The 17,741-nt window shown below is 37.4% G+C and overlaps 1 protein-coding gene across 3 annotated transcripts in view; it reads left to right on the forward strand.

Annotated features, from left to right (window-relative positions):
* KDM5A (lysine demethylase 5A) overlaps positions 1-17,741 on the forward strand; it is a 144,512-nt gene that overhangs the window by 40,495 nt on the left and 86,276 nt on the right. For all 3 annotated transcript variants that reach the window (XR_008993890.1, XM_036907765.2, XM_036907775.2), the window contains exons 11-13: positions 4,607-4,788; positions 6,225-6,387; positions 7,470-7,589. Coding sequence is in view for 2 of the 3 variants with exons in the window: in XM_036907765.2 (XP_036763660.2) it covers positions 4,607-4,788; positions 6,225-6,387; positions 7,470-7,589 (465 nt within the window). In the remaining variant the exon portion in view is untranslated. The remainder of the gene's footprint in view (positions 1-4,606; positions 4,789-6,224; positions 6,388-7,469; positions 7,590-17,741) is intronic.

A 17,741-nucleotide genomic window follows, 5' to 3' on the forward strand; every position in this document is an offset into this window, starting at 1 on the left:
ATAAATATTTCTTAAAATGATCCAAACCCATGATGATTGCTATTTTGTTGTCCTCTGAAGAACTATAGAATTTACTCCTTTATCTGTGTTTGGAGTGTAACATATATTGCCTTATCTTGAAAGTTTTTATATGTAGGCTTTGTCTCTTCTCCAAGATTTATTATTATTTTTTCAGTCAGTCAGCTGACCAACCAACAGAAAATTGTTACTGAGTAGTATTTTTTTAAAGCCTTGAGGGTAGGAATCATGTCTCTTTATTTATTTTTAGAATCCCTAGATAAACCTATTTTGGACTTTGTAATTCTGTGCTCTGTGACTTCAATTTTAATAGAAACATAGTTGACATAATACTACTTTAATGTACAACATAGCAATTTGACATTATACTATGACAAATACAGTTACCATCTGTCACCAAAGTTACTACAGTATTATCAACTATAATCCCTATGCTGTACCTATCATCTTCATGACTTATTTTTAATTGGAATTTTGTCTTTCTTAATAACCCTTCACCTACCCACATATTTGCACTGACAACCACTAGTTCTCTGTATTTCTGTTTTTTTATTATATCTTTAATGTACAATTACTTGAACAGCTTTATGGTTACTAGACTCCCCCTATTATCAAGTCCCCCCAACATACCCCATTATAGTCATTGTCCATTAATGTAGTAAGATGCTATAGAATCATTACTTGTCTTCTCTGTATATACTGCCTTTCCCGTGTCCCCCCGCTACATTATGTATGCTAATCATAATGCCCCTTTTTCCCCTTATCTCTCCCTTCCCACCCATCCTCCCCAGTCCCTTTCCCTTTGGTAACTGTTAGTCCATTCTTGGGTTCTGTGAGTCTGCTGCTGTTTTGTTCCTTCATTTTTTTTCTTTGTTGTTATACTCCACAGATGAGTGAAATAATTTGGTACTCGTCTTTCTCCACCTGGCTTATTTCACTGAGCATAATACCCTCTAGCTCCATCCATGTTGTTGCAAATGGTAGGATTTGTTTTCTACTTACAGCTGAATAATATTCCATTGTGTATATGTACCACTTCTTCTTTATCCATTCATCTACTGATGAACAGTTAGGTTGCTTCCATGTTTTGGCTATTGTAAATAGTGCTGCAATAAACATAGGGGTGCATATGTCTTTTTCAACCTGGGCTGCTGCATTCTTAAGCTGAATTCCTAGGAGTGGAATTCCTGGGTCAAATGGTATTTCTATTTTGAGTTTTTTGAGGAACCTCCATACTGCTTTCCACAATGGTTGAACTAGTTTACATTCCCACCAGCAGTGTAGGAGGGTTCCCCTTTCTCCACATCCTGGCCAACATTTGTTGTTGTCTGTCTTTTGGATGTTGGCCATCCTAACTGGTGTGAGGTGATATCTCATTGTGGTTTTAATTTGCATTTCCCTGATAATTAGCGATGTGGAGCACCTTTTCATGTGCCTGTTGACCATCTGAATTTCTTCTTTGGAGAAGTGTCTGTTCAGCTCCTCTGCCCATTTTTTAATTGGCTTATTTGCTTTTGTTTGTTGAGGTTTGTGAGCTCCTTATATAATTTGAATGTCAACCCTAATTGGATATGTCATTTATGAATATACTCTCCCATATGGTAGGATGTCTTTTTGTTGTAGTGATGGTGTCCTTTGCTGTACGGAAGCTTTTTAGTTTGACATAGTCCCACTTGTTCATTTTTGCTTTTGTTTCCCTTGCCTGGGGAGATATGTTCATGAAGAAGTTGCTCATGTTTATGTTCAAGAGATTTTTGCCTGTATTTTTTTCTAAGAGTTGTTTGGTTTCATGACTTACATTCAGGTCTTTGATCCATTTTGAGTTTACTTTTGTGAATGGAGTTCGACAATAATCCAGTTTCATTCTCTTACATGTAGCTGTCCAGTTTTGCCAACACCAGCTGTTGAAGAGGCTATCGTTTCCCTATTGTATATCCGTGGCTCCTTCATCGTTTATTAATTGACCATATATGCTTGGGTTAATATCTGCACTCTCTGTTTTGTTCCACTGGTCTGTAGGTCTGTTCTTGTTCCAGTACCAAATTGTCTTGATTACTGTGGCTTTGTAGTAGAGCTTGAAGTCAGGGAGCATAATTCCCCTTCTTTATTCTTCCTTCTCAGGATTGCTTTGGCTATTCAGGGTCTTCTGTGGTTCCATATGAATTTTAGAACTATTTGCTCTAGTTCATTGAAGAATGCTGTAGGTATTTTGATAGTCATTGCATTGAATCTGTAGATTGCTTCAAGCAGGATGGCCATTTTGACAATATTAATTCTTCTTAGCCAAGAGCATGGGATGAATTTCCATTTATTAGTGTCCTCTTTAATTTCTCTTAAGAGTGTCTTATAATTTTGAAGGTATAGGTCTTTCACTTCCTTGGTTAGGTTTATTCCTAGGTATTTAATTCTTTTTGATGCAGTTGTGAATGGAATTATTTTCCTGATTTCTCTTTCTGCAATTTCATCATTAGTGTATAGGAATGCAACAGACTTCTGTATTTTAATTTTGTATCCCACAACTTTGCTGAATTCAGATATTAGATCTAGTAGTTTTGGTGTGGATTCTTTAGGGTTTTTTGTATAGTATTTCTGTGTTTTTGTTTGTTTTGTTTTTAGTTTCCATATATAAATAAGATTTATATGGTATTTATCTTTATTTGTCTAACTTATTTCATTTAGCAGAATACCTTCTAGGACTATCCATGTTTTTGCAAATGGCAAGATTTCGTTCATTTTTATAGCTGAGTAGTACTCCACTGTGTGTATATACCACATTTTCTTTATCCATTCACCTATTGATGGAAACCTGGGTTGCCTACATATCTTGGCTATTGTATATAATGCTGCAGTAAACATAGTTGTGTGTGTATCACTTTAATTTAGTGTTTTTGTTTTCTTTGTGTAAATATCCAGAAGTGGAACTACTGGATTGTATGGTATTTCCTTTTTTAGTTTTTTAAACCTCTGTACTGTTTTCTGTAGTAGCTGTGCCAATTTGCATTCCAACCATAGGCGAGAAAGGTTTCCTTTACTTCTTCACCAACTCTTTTTATTTCTTGTCTTTTTGATACCATTCGGACATGTATGTGGTGATACTCCTTGTGGTTTTGATTTGCATTTCCCTGATGCTGTTGAGTTTCTTTTTCATGGGTCTGTTAGCCATCTGTATGTGTTCTTGGGAAAGATGTCTATTTTGTTCCTCTGTCCATTTCTTAATCAGATTATTTGCAGCAGGGGGGTGGTTTTGGGTGTTAAATTGTGTTAATGTCTTGTATTTTGTATAGTAACCCTTTATCAGACATACTTGTGAGTATCTTCTCCTATTTAGTAGATTGCCTTTTCATTTTGTTGAGGGTTTCCTTTGCTGCTCAGGGCTGCTTAATTTGATTTAGTCCCACTTGTTTATTTTTGCTTTTGTTTTCCTTGCCTGCAAATACCGTTTCCATTTTTCTGTGCTGTATTATGGATCATATCCTCAAATCTTTTAGCTCAGAGCTTCTCTCTACAAATTTGTCATCAGCTGTTTAACATTTTACTTTGAGGTGTAATTTTTAAACTCCATATTATAGAAAATTTCAAATGTATAAAAATTAACATAATAATGAACTTCCCTCCTTCCATCAATACCTGGCATCCAGGTGCAGCATTTATCACCCTTCTAGTAGAAGGCAGGTAGATTCTCTTGTCTCTTTCTGCATTCAGTCTGTTGCCATGTCATATCTCATTTATCCTCTGGAAAACTAACTGCATTCTTAAAAGAATGAGAATAAAAGGCAAATGACATCTTAGAATTACTATGAAAATAGTTTGACTCTGCAGAGCCCCTGAAATAGTCTTGGGCTCTCTAGACCCCACTTTGGGAACTGCTTTCCACAAGAATGTTAAGCACTTTTAAGTCTTTGCCTTGTAAGGCTTCAGGGGTGGATGTTTGAAACTTGCAGACTGATTATATCCAGTTAGAAACGTCTATGAAAAATCAGACAACAGTTTTCCTTTTTCATCCTAGCTTTGTTTCTGGAAACTGGGAATTCTTCTTTCTTTTGGAAACATCTGTGAAATTGTCTTTTTTATTATAATTTATTATTTCTAGATGTGCTTGTAGGGAGAGGTTGTAGTAGTGACTTTCTACATGTCAGTCTGGAGTGCTGCCACAAATTTGCAATTATGTTTCTTGCTATGTTTTGTTTTCACAGTATCTGGCATCATTCTACAAATACAGTGATAAACATTTTGGGAAGACACTATTGGGGATAAAGTAGAAATATAATAGCAACCTTTTAATATGAGTCTACCATGATTTTACTGATGAGCTGTGGAGGTGGGGAGAGTAGTAAAAAGTGTTGCTTATTTGCATTGGAATAAAGCAAGAGTATCTGAAACAATTAAAGGGATGTCTAAATACCACTTAGGTAAAAAGATTAAATATTTAGGTATATGAGTTACAGGTAATAGAGAGCAAAGAACACAGGTTTTGTGGGCTAGATTATTGTAAATACTATAAAATTTTAACTTTTCTTTTTGAAGACTCCTCTGAGATTTCATTTAGGTACTTGTTATTTCTGATATCTCATTTACATTTTTTTTATAGGAATATGCACTTTCTGGTTGGAACTTGAATAACATGCCTGTCCTAGAGCAGTCTGTTCTTGCACATATTAATGTAGACATCTCTGGTATGAAGGTGCCCTGGCTTTATGTGGGAATGTGTTTCTCTTCTTTTTGCTGGCATATTGAAGACCACTGGAGTTATTCCATCAACTACTTGCACTGGTATGTGCCATCTTTAATAGCATACATACTTTGTAACCTTTTTGAGGGTGTAATAATATGAGGTGAAAAATTAGGGAAAATTGACTTTAAAAGTTGATTTCCTACCCCAAAGTAGGAAAATATATTGAGGAGAGAAGTGCAGAGGCCTTAGGATGCAACATCTTAGATAACTTCCTTTTTAAAACATAGCATGCAGCAGAGCCTTGAGTTTTAGACCAAATGATACTTACTTGGTATACATGAAAGTTATTTTGATTTATCTCCTGATATACAAGGTTGGATGTTTAAAGTTTATATAATTAAGATGTAACCAAACCTTCAGAATTTGAAATTTTCAAATAACTTTTTCCTATTTAATAACATAGTCCCTAAAAATGCCTAAGATACATGTGTGTTGATTAAATTCTTTTGCTAAAATTTTTTTGTATCTCACAACTTTTATTTACCCAATTTCTTGTAAGTTAAGTATAATCTTAACTAAATGATACTTCTGTCTACATTTGGAAACTGTTATTCAGTTCATACTGTGCAGTAGAAAACTCAAGCGCTTTTCTTTCTCTGCTTCATCTCTGTGCTGTGTAATACTAAAGCTGCTAGCCACATGTGGCTATTTAAATCAGTTAAGATGAAGTAAAATTAAAGGTACTTTTTGAGTTTCACTTACCACATTTCAAGTACTTTATAGTCACATGTGACTAGGGCCCCTCTTTATTGGCCATCATAGGTACAGAATATTTTTATTATCACAGTAAGTTCTATTAGATATAGCACTGTGAATTATATTAGAATTAAGAAATTCAGCAATTCTATAAATAGCATGAATAATTAAATCTATTTCCCAGGAGTACAGCTTAGTATTATAGTTGAGTTCTAGTCCACTAAAGCCTAGTGCATTTATGATGCTAAAATTTTACTACTTAAAATTTATAGGTAGAACTCTATTCAAGGTTTCAACATTCCTAGCCTTGGCTTATTTCTTAGGATAGCAAAATTGAACTTAATGAAGTTATAGAAAGGTACTCTAGAGAGCATTGACTTTTACTTTTCATCATTGTGGGGATAATTGGAATGTCCAGTGGACCTGTGAATCAAAGTAGTGTGTCAGTATCCATGAACAGTGCTTTCTTTTCATATAGTATCTTTCCTTTTTGAAGATACTATTTACTGATCCACCATAAAACATTAAGAAGTTTATGTGCTTTGAATTGCTTTTCTAACACTAGTGGTAAGTATAAATGTGCCTATCCATATACTCTTTCCTTGTCTCCTATTACGAACAACAGCACAGATTTATGGGATAGCCAGGATTCAGGGCATATAATCTGTGGCCATGTAAGAAGACAGTTGTTAATACAATTTAGTGGATTTGAATCAAAGGCCCTGGACTCATTGACACCATGCTCTCTGCCTAGCTAAACAGTTATTTCATTTGCTAGGGGGGAGCCGAAGACATGGTATGGTGTGCCATCTCATGCTGCCGAACAACTGGAGGAGGTGATGAGGGAGCTGGCCCCTGAATTATTTGAATCCCAGCCTGATCTCCTACATCAGTTAGTCACCATCATGAACCCCAATGTTCTAATGGAGCATGGTGTGCCTGTGAGTCTTTTTGTGTCTCCCTTCGGTATTTTTAAAGTTATGTTGGCTTTTGAGTAGGTAGAGTCACAACATAAGTTTTGTTTTGTAACTGGAAGTAAAAGATCGTGTCATCTTCTAGCAAGTTAGAACTTAGAATCAGGATGGAACAACATTCATTTAAGAAAGGGGTGTTTTAAAGTATGAATCATACTATATGTATGGCTATCTAGTAAAATAGCTTTCTGTTTTTAGTAAGCCATTATATCCTGGTTTTAACAAACCTTATATTGTTTATTATCCCTATTTAACCAAAGTATAATTATTTGAAGTGGTAGTTGTAATAACACTTATACTTTTGGAGATCATACTTCATACAAGATTTCACAGCTTTTTTTCTCACTTGAAATAATGAAGTAAAACTACTATGAATACCTCTTCTACTTTCCAACTTAGTTTTGAAAATGATATTAAATGTAAGCTCCCCTCATACCTGATAAAGTATAAATTTAATAAGTGACAACATTTGCTACATGTAGTCAAATATTCATCGCAACCTTAAATAGGTTGAGTAATAAATAGTAGAGTTACTTTATCTTCAAAGAATAAATTTATACTAGAATCTGTGACTCTTCAAAAGACATTACTATTATCATAAAGCAAAATAAGATTCAAGAAAACTGAGTTTTGGGATATCTCCATATTACATAAGAGCTAATCAACTAGTTTACCAAAAAAGTAGGAGGAAATTGCATCCTTTACCACTCTTTTACAACACAAGAATAAAAGGAATAAAAGAAAAATTCTCTTGTAAAAATTTTGTCAGATTAGGACACTAGTAGCTCGGTGACAGTAACATTTTCTCTGAAAATTTTTTCGGCCACTATTTTGTTCAGAGTTGTTAAAATTTGTTATCAGTGACTATTTTAAGCAGGTAGAATGCTGGCTGCTTCTTAAAAACTCTGACACTATTTTCTGGTATTGGGTAGGTTAATGCTTTATTGTTTTCCATTTTAGAAAATGCTTCTGAAATTGATAAAGTCTATCTCCTTTTTTTTTTTTATTTTTTATTTTGTTTTGTATCCCTGTTCCTAATTTGCATTTAGGTATACAGGACCAATCAGTGTGCTGGCGAGTTTGTTGTGACATTTCCTCGGGCCTATCATTCTGGATTTAATCAGGGATACAACTTCGCTGAAGCCGTGAACTTCTGTACTGCTGACTGGGTCTGTTGTATAGCAAGTAGCTGTTGTACGTCTACTAATGTCCCTGGAAAATGCAGCTTAGTGGCCATATTTGCATGTTTGCTTAGCTGGGGATGGGAGGGTTTGTGAATATTCCAGTAGAGACTGGAGTGGCTGTTGGAATATAGAACTTTTAGTTAGAGTTTCCCTTACGGTTCTTCTCATCTGTTCATCATTTTCCTCATTCTCTTTGAATTGCAAATGGGCGGTTGATATTTTCTAAATCTTATCCGAGAAAATAGGCTTCCTTCAGTCTGGTATTTCTGGCACTTTTGGATTTTATAAAAGTTACCGGATCTTTTCAAGAAATAATCCTACCATATTTTCAAGTACCTAGCTCTGATTTTATTGTAAAATATCTCTTTATTATTTTCCTTCTGGTAGATAATTAGTTGACCTTATTCTTCCTGGCATTTTATGTTTTCTATATTCCTTTAAAAATTTTTTATTTTAAAGAGAAACTGTAATATTGAAATCCTTAGGGGCCATACTTTTGTGTAAATGATAACACCAGTGATTGTTATTTTGTTTTTGTATGAGGTAGATTAAGAAAGTAAATTAGTTATGATTATATTATGTTGGTTGGAAAAAAACTAAAATTTATAATACACTTGATTTTATGTTTCCTTTGGTGATGCTGTTTTTTTGGTCACTTCAACATTTTGAGGAGTATTCTTTAATAAAAATATTGGACCATATGTTTTTTGTGGGCATAAATTTACTAAATTTCATTATTAACCATTTTGTTTAATTGGCTAATGAATGAAATGATACAGTCAACAATCTGATCTATGCATTTTAAACTTCTTTCTTATTACTTAGGAAGCAACAAGAGGAAGATCAAGCTTAGGATTTTGCCTTGAGTTCTAGTTTTTAAAATTCAGCTAACACTATGAAGTGTTTATGATTTAGCTTGTTTTATGGCTAAATATAGGTTGGGAAATGGATATGGTTCAGAGATGAGTTACCGATGGTTTCTTCCTTTAATATGCTCACTATTATATCTCACCTTTGGCAACTCTTTTAATTTCACTGGGCTTAAGTTCTTTACCAGGTATGTAAAGATGCTAAGATTCATTTATTTATTTATTTATTTATTTATTTTTTTTATTGAAGGGTAGTTGACGCACAGTATTACATTACGTTAGTTTCAAGTGTACAACACAGTGGTAGAACATTTATATACATAAGATTCATTTAATAAGCTCAAACAAGTGAGATGATAAATGTGAATGCCCTTGATATTCTTTAGAAGAAGGGTGTGATATAAATGAAAAGTTATGGCAGTTTTATATCTGGAGTAGAGTGATGGTACTGAGTTTTTATAAGTTACAATGGATAAATGAGATCTATTTTATGTGGCTTCCTTACATGTTACAACCCAGTTTTGTTTTTCTTCTTCTTACCCTTGTATTAAGGCTGTAAGAGAAATGTTTAAAGAGTAAATATTTAAGTAATAAGAAATGAAATAGTTGTATATTGTTAATAAACAAAATAATCGCTAATCATAAATTCACTATACGTTTGACCCTTCAACAACATGGGTTTGAATGGTGTGGGTCCACTTATACATGGATTTTTTTGCAATAAATATATTGGAAAAACGTATTGGAGATTTGCAATAATTTGATAGGAAGTTTTCCTTCTCGCTTACTTTATTGTCTAAGAGTACAGTATGTGAAGATACAACATACAAAATATATGTTAATCAGTTGTTTATGTTATGAATAAGGCTTCCGGTCAAGAGCAGACTATTACTTAAGTTTTGGGGGAGTCAAAAAAGTTACGTGTGGATTTTCGACTTCACGAGGGGTTCGGTGCCCTAACACCCATGTTGTTCAAGGGTCAACTGTATGTGTTTTCTTGGGAGGGATTGTTTCTTTGGAGGGCATGGAAATACTGCTTGATTCTCGAACGGTGATTCCTTTGAACCCATTTAGCCTTTCTTAAGATGGAAGTGAATTCTAAAAGGTTCTTAAAGATAGCATTTCTTTTCTATCCTTTGTATTACAGTTTTCAGAATACAAACAAAAGCTCCTTTAGCCACACAAGTTTTCCACTGGAGTGCAGGAAAGCAGAGGTGTGTGTGTGTGTGTGTGTGTGTGTGTGTGTGTGTGTGTGTGTGTGTGTGTGTGTGTGTGTGTGTGTGTGTGTGTGTGTGTGTGTGTATTATAGCTAGTATCATAATTTGGTTTAAAGCTTTATAGTTAAAGAAGTTTTCAGAATGTATCTTAAAGAGTGTATCTTTGTTATGAAAAGTGGTCATTTAGTGAATTATCACTTAGGGAAAATAAAGTATATAATCTCAAGATTTAACTTTGAATTCTTCAGGCTAGACTTTTTTGGAATTGTTTGATTTCTGTTCTTTGATGCTCATTTCTATTTATTTATTTATATTTATATTTATATTTTTATTTTGGTACCATTACTGTACAATTACATAAGCAACATTATGGTTACTGGACTCCCCCCATTATGAAGTCCCCACCACATACCCCCTTACAGTCACTGTCCAGCAGCATAGTAAGATGCTATAGAGTCCCTACTTGCTTCTCTGTGTTATATTGCCTTCCCCATGCCCCTCCACCTACATTATGTGTGTTAATCATAATGCCCCCTTTTCCCCCATCCCTCCCTTCCCACCCATCCTCCCCAGTCCCTTTCCCTTTGGTATCTGTTAGTCCATTCTTGGGTTTTTTGAGTCTGCTGCTGGTTTGTTCCTTCAGCTTTTGCTTTGTTCTTATACTCCACAGATGAGTGAAATCATTTGGTATCTGTCTTTCTCCACCTGACTTATTTCACTGAGCATAATACCCTCTAACTCCATCCATGTTGTTGCAGATGGTAGGATTTGTTTTCTTCTTCTGGCTGAATAATATTCCATTGTGTATATGCACCACATCTTCTTTATCCATACATCTACTGATGGACACTTAGGTTGCTTCCATGTTTTGGCTATTGTAAATAGTGCTGCAATAAACATAGGGGTGCATATGTCTTTTTCAACCTGGGCTGCTGCATTCTTAGGCTGAATTCCTAGAGTGGAATTCCTGGGTCAAATGGTATTTCTATTTTGAGTTTTTTGAGGAACCTCCATACTGCTTTCCACAATGGTTGAACTAGTTTACATTCCCACCAGCAGTGTAGGAGGGTTCCCCTTTCTCCACATCCTGGCCAACAATTGCTGTTGTTTGTCTTTTGGATGTTGGCCATCCTAACTGGTGTGAGGTGATATCTCATTATGGTTTTAATTTGCATTTCTCTGATGATTAGCGATGTGGAGTATCTTTTCATGTGCCTGTTGGCCATCTGAATATCTTTGGAGAAGTGTCTGCTCAGATCCTTTGCCCATTTTTTAATTAGCTTATTTGCTTTTTGTTTGTTGAGGTGCGTGAGCTCTTTATATATTTTGGATATTAGCCCCTTATCGGATATGTCATTTATGAATATATTCTCCCATACAATAGGATGTCTTTTTGTTCTAGTGATGGTGTCCTTTGCTGTATGGAAGCTTTTTAGTTTGATATAGTCCCACTTGTTCATTTTTGCTTTTGTTTCCCTTGCCTGGGGAGATATGATCATAAAGAAGTTGCTCATGTTTATGTCCAAGAGATTTTTGCCTGTATTTTTTTCTAAGAGTTGTTTGGTTTCATGACTTACATTCAGGTCTTTGATCCATTTTGAGTTTACTTTTGTGTATGGAGTTAGACAGTAATCCAGTTATGTTCTCTTACATGAAGCTGTCCAGTTTTGCCAACACCAGCTGTTGAAGAGGCTGTCATTTCCCCATTGTATATCCATGGCTCCTTTATCCTTTATTAATTGACCATATATGCTTAGGTTAATAGCTGGACTCTCTATTCTGTTCCATTAATCTATGGGTCTGTTCTTGTGCCAGTACCAAATTGTCTTGATTACTGTGGCTTTGTAGTAGAGCTTGAAGTTGGGAAGTAAGATCCCCCCTTCTTTATTCTTCCTTCTCCAGATTGCTTTGGCTATTTGGGGTCTTTTCTGGTTCCATATGAATTTTAGAACTATTTGTTCCAGTTCTGTTGAAGAATGCTGTAGGTATTTTGATAGGGATTGCATTGAATCTGTAGATTGCTTTAGGCAGGATGGCCATTTTGACATTATTAATTCTTCCTAGCTAAGAGCATGGGATGAATTTCCATTTATTAATGTCCTATTTAATTTCTCTTAAGAGTGTCTTGTAGTTTTCAGGGTATAGGTCTTTCACTTCCTTGGTTAGGTTTATTCCTAGGTATTTTTTTTCTTTTTGATGCAGTTGTGAATGGAATTATTTTCCTGATTTCTCTTTCTGCGATTTCATCATTAGTGTATAGGAATGCAACAGATTTCCGTATTTTAATTTTGTATCCCACAACTTTGCTGAATTCAGATATTAGATCTAGTAGTTTTGGAGTGGATTCTATAGGGTTTGTTATGTACAATATCATGTCATCTGCAAACAGTGACAGTTTGACTTCTTCCTTACCAATCTGGATGACTTTTATTTCTTTGTGTTGCCTTATTGTCTTGGCTACACCTTCAGTACTATGTTGAATGAGAGTGAAGAGAGTAGGTATCCTTCTCTTGTTCCTGATCTCAGGTGAGAAGCTTTCAGCTTCTTGCTGTTAAGTGTAATAATGTTGGCTGTGGGTTTGTCATATGTGGCCTTTAATTATGTTGAGGTACTTGCCCTCTGTACCCATTTTGTTGAGACTTTTTATCATGAATGGGTGTTGAATTTTGTTGAATGCTTTTTCAGCATGTATGGAGATGGTCATGTGGTTTTTGTCCTTTTTGTTGATGTGGTGGATGATGTTGATGGATTTTTGAATGTTGTATCATCCTTGCATCCCTGAGATGAATCCCACATGATCATGGTGTATGGTCCTCTTGATGTATTTTTCAGGAAGAGTCACGAGGTCCATATCATTTAAATCTTTCTTGGGAGTTGTATTAATTTTACTCTGGACAAGGTTCCTTTGGCGTTTCATGTTTGTATATAGCGCCCTCTAGTGTCCAGAAATTCTATTCTGGAGCTGCTGAGCCCCTGAAGCAATGTCGGGGGGTCACAGGGGAGCAGTACTGGTGCCCGGGGATTGGAAAGAGCTGTTCCCCGCCTCCTGGCTGCTGTGCCTGTCTCCACTGCCTGAGCCAGTAGGCCGGTCACACAGGTATAAGTTTTTGTCCCAGAGCAGCCAGATATGGATCCCTGCTTTCCACAAGCAGCCGGAATCCCAGTCTCCCCAGGAACTCTGCTTGTATTAACTTTCCAACCCAGTAGTCATTTGAGTCTCATGAAAGCACCATGAAATGTAGGTTTGTGCTCCCAGAGCAGATCTCCGGAGCTAGGTATTCAGCAGCCCCAAGCCTTCCACTCCCTGCCTGCTCCATTTGTCTTCCTCCCGCCGGTGAGCTGGGGTGGGGGAGGGGCTCGTGTCCCGCGGAGCCACAGCTCTGGTACTTAACCTGTTAGCTGAGGTCTGCTCTTTTCTCCAGGTGTGTGCAGTCTGATGCCGTCCTCTTTCCTGTTGCTCTCTCAGGATTAGTTGCGCCAATTAAATTTTCTAATTGTATCCAGTTTTAGGAGGAAGCCTCTGTCTCTCCTCTCACGCCACCATCTTTCCCTTAACCATCTTGATGTATTTTTGAATTTGGTTTGCTAATATTTTGTTGAGTATTTTTGCATCTATGTTCGTCAAGGATATTGTTTTGTAATTTTCTTTTTTTGTGGTGTCTTTGCCTGGTTTTGGTAGTAGAGTGATGCTGGCTTCATAGAATGAATTTGGAAGTATTCCCTCCTCTTCTATTTTTTGGAAAACTTTAAGGAGCATGGGTATTATGTCTTATTTATATGTCTGATAAAATTCAGTGGTGAATCTGTCTGGTCCGGGACATTTGTTCTTGGGTAGTTTTTTGATTACCATTTGAATATTTTTGCTGGTAATTGGTCTGCTTAGATTTTCTGTTTCTTCCTGGGTCAGTCTTGGAAGGTTGTATTTTTCTAGAAAGTTGTCCATTTCTTCTAGGTTATCCAGTTTGTTAACATATAGATTTTCATAGTATTCTCTAATAATTCTTTGTATTTCTGTGGTGTCTGTAGTGATTTTTCCGTTCCCATTTCTGATTCTGTTTATATGTGGGATTCTTTTTTGCTTTTAATAAGTCTGGCTAGGGGTTTGTCTGTTTTGTTTATTTTCTCAAAGAATCAGCTCTTGGTTTCATTTATTTATTCTGTTGTTTTAGTCCCCTCAGTTTTATTTCTTCTCTGATCTTTGTTATGTCCCTCCTTCTGCTAACTTTGTGCCTCATTTTCTCTTTTTCCAGTTTCAATAATTGTGAATTTAGACTATTAATTTGGGATTGTTCCTTCTTCTTTAAATAGGCCTGGATTGCTATATACTTTCCTCTTAGAACTGCCTTCGCTGTGTTCCACAGAAGTTGGAGCTTTGTGCTGTTGTTGTCATTTGTTTCCATATATTGCCTGATCTCTGTTTTAATTTGGTCATTGTTCCGTTGATTATTTAGGAGCGTGTTGTTAAGCCTCCATGTGTTTGTGAGCATTTTTGTTTTCTTTCTACAATTTATTTCTAGTTTTATACCTTTGTGATCTGAGAAGTTGGTTGGTACAATTTCAATCTTTTTGAATTTACTGAGGCTCTTTTTGTGGCCTAGTATGTAGTCTATTTTGGAAAATGTTCCATGTGCACTTGAGAAGAATGTGTATCCTGCTGCTTTTGAGTGTAGAGTTCTATAGATTTCTATTAGGTCCATCTCTTCTAGTTTGTTGTTCAGTGCTTCTGTGTCCTTACTTATTTTCTGTCTGGTGGATCTGTCTTTTGGAGTGAGTGGTGTGTTGAATTCTCCTAAAATAAATGTATTGCATTCTATTTCCTGCTTTAATTCTGTTAGTATTTGTTTCACATTATGTCGGTGCTCCTGTGTTGGGTACGTAAATATTTTTAATGGTTATGTCCTCTTGTTGGACTGCCCCCTTTATCATTATGTAATATCCTTCTTTATCTCTTGTTACTTTCTTTGTTTTGAAGTCTATTTTGTCTGATAGAAGTACTGCAACTCCTGCTTTTTTCTCCCTATTGTTTGCATGAAATATCTTTTTCTATCCCTTCACTTTTCATCTGTGTATGTCTTTGGTTTTGCACTGAGTCTTTTGTAGGCAGTATATAGATGGGTCTTGCTTTTTTATCCATTCTATTATTCTGTGTCTTTTGATTGGTGCATTCTGTCCATTTACATTTTGGGTGATTATCGATAGACATGTACTATTGCCATTGAGGGCTTTGGATTCTTGGTTGCCAAAGGTTCAGTGGTAGCTTCTTCACTATCTAACTGTCTAACTTAACTCACTTATTAAGCTATTATAAACACAGTCTGATGATTCTTTATTTGCCTCGCTTCTTTTTCTTCTTCCTCTACTCTTTATATGTTAGGTGTTTTATTCTGTGCTCTTTTGTGTTTCCCTTAACTGACTTTGTGGATAGCTGACTTTGTTTTGCATTTAGTCAGTATTTGGTTTGTCTACTTTCTTTGCTGTGGTTTTATTTTCTCTGTTGACATCTGTTTAGCCTTAGGAGCACTTCCATCTAGAGCAGTCCATTAAAAATACACTGTAGAAATAGTTTGTGTGAGGTACATTCCCTCAACTTTTGCTTATCTAGTAATTGTTTAATCCCTCCTTCAAATTTAAATGATAATCGTGCTGGATACAGTATTCTTGGTTCAAGGCCCTTCTGTTTCATTGCATTAAATATATCATGCCATTCTCTTCTGGCCTGTAAGGTTTCTGTTGAGAAGTCTGATGATAGCCTGATGAGTTTTCCTTTGTAGGTTATCCTTTTTCTCTAATGGCTGCTTTTAATACTCTGTCCTTGTTTTTGATCTTTGTCATTTTAATTATTATGTGTCTTGGTGTCGTCCTCCTTGGGTCCCCAACTTGGGGACATTTTCAGCAATTCTTTCTTCAAAGACTCTTTCTATCCCTTTTTCTCTCTTCTTCTTCTGGTACCCCTATAATGCAAATATTGTTCTGTTTGGTTTGGTCACACATTTCTCTTAATATTCTTTTATTCCTAGATATCTTCTTATCTCTCCCTGTCTCAGCTTCTCTGTATTCCTGTTCTCTGATTTGTATTCCATTAACAGTCTCTTGCACCTCATACAGTCTGCTCTTATTTTTGTTATCTCCCTCCGGAATTTATCCCTTAGCTCTTGCATATTTCTCTGTAGCTCCATCAGCATAATTATGACTTTTATTTTGAATTCTTTTTCAGAAAGATTAGTGATTTCGGTCTCACCAGGCCCTCTTTCTGGTGTTTGAGGGATTTTTGGACTGAACAAGGTTTTCTGCCTCTTCATGGCAATGGAAGTGATCGCCGGCGAGTGGCACGTGTGTCTGCTGGGAGAACAAAGTCCCTTTCTGCTTGCTGGTTGCCTTGCCCTTCTCCGCTGCCTGTGCCGGTCACCTGCACACAGGGAGCAGCCTCTGGGTTAATCCCCTGAGCTGCCGTGGGCTGGGCGGCCCACAGGATGGCCTAGGGCACTAGTGGGGGTTGCACGCGAGCGGCGTGTGTTCTCCCACAAGAATGGCGCCCCTTCGTGTTTTGGGGACTCCACACCCATCTCTGCTGCTTGTGCTGGGCAACTGCACACAGGGAGCAACCTCTGGGTTGATCCCCTGTGTTGCTGTGGATGTGCCAGCCCTTGGGATGGCTAAGGGCCCTGGTGGTGGTTGCATACAGCGTGTTTGCCGCAAGAACAGAGCTCCTACATTCTTTCTGGACTCCTCACCAGGTTCCTCTGCCTGTGCCGGTGAGCCGCGCGCATACCCAGTATCTGGGTTGATTCCCTGAGATACTGTTGGTGGGGCGTCCTCGGGATGGCCTACAACACTGGCAGTGGTTGCAGGTGATCAGCGCATGTTTGCCTTGAGATCAGAGCTCCTATGTGCTTTCCGGACTCCTTGCCAGCTTTCTCTGCCTGTGCCGGTTGGCCGCACTCAGTGGGCAGCCTCTGGGTTAATCTCTAAGCTGCCGTGGGCAGCATGGCCCTAGGGATGGCCCAGGGCAGTGGCAGGGGTTAAAGGCAAGCAGCACATGTTCTCCACGCAAATAAAGCCCCTTTCTGCCTTCTGGACTCTGCACTGGTCTCTGCTGTCTGTGTTGGTCGACTGCGGGCAGGGGGCAGCCTCTTGGTCTGGCCTGGTTAGCTGTGCACTGGGGGAAGCCTCTGTGTGGTTGCTGTTGGCAGGGCCACTTCCTGTGTGCTCCCCAGCAATGGTGGGTCACCTGGTTTGCTTCAAATCCTGGTGTGGGGGAATAAACAGCATGCTGCTTATTCCCATGAGGGGCTTTGGTGCTGCGTTGACACCCAGTAGGTTAGGGCGCCTCAAGTTCCTTAAAGTTCCCAGCCTGCTGGGCTGAGTGTGCCAGGACAATTTTGTCCACCTGTTAAACCCTTGTCTCTTTAAAGCTTTTAAAGCGCCTGCTTTTCATTTGTCCCATGGCAACTGGCTGTGGGAACCTTTTTGCAGTCTTAGTCTCGGATTTTGCTTTTCCATTCCTCTAATATTCAGTACACCATGCAATGTGTGTCTGTGCTCCCGGTGCAGATTACTAGGGCTGGTTATTTAGCAGTCCTGTGCTTCCACTCCCTCCCCACTCTGATTCTTTTCCTCCTGTCAGTGAGCTGGGGTTGGGGGAGTGCTCGGGTCCTGCCGGGTCACAGCTTTGTGTCTTACTCTTTTCATGAGATCTTGAGTTCTCGCAGATGTAGATGTATCCTGGCTGGTGTACTGTATCTCCTGGCTGCTCTTTTAGGAATAATTGTATTCACTATATTTTCAAAGTATATATGGTTTTGGGAGGAGTTTCCACCACCCTACTCATGCTGCCATCTTGAGAATCCCCTCTAGACTGATTGTTTTTAAAAGAACTTGTAGATGCTAAAATCTAAATCATCTTTTGTTTGGGTCCTTTCAAAAAAATTATAATACTAGACAATGTGAATTGCTTAAGTAGTAATCCCTCCGTATTTCATTCCTTTCTTTCTTCTTACACTTCTAATAACATCTGTTCTTTTTGTTCTGTGGAGACTTCAATGCTAAATATG

The sequence above is a fragment of the Manis pentadactyla genome, chromosome 14 (genome assembly GCF_030020395.1).
Source record: "Manis pentadactyla isolate mManPen7 chromosome 14, mManPen7.hap1, whole genome shotgun sequence".
In the NCBI taxonomy this organism is placed as follows: Eukaryota; Metazoa; Chordata; class Mammalia; order Pholidota; family Manidae; genus Manis; species Manis pentadactyla.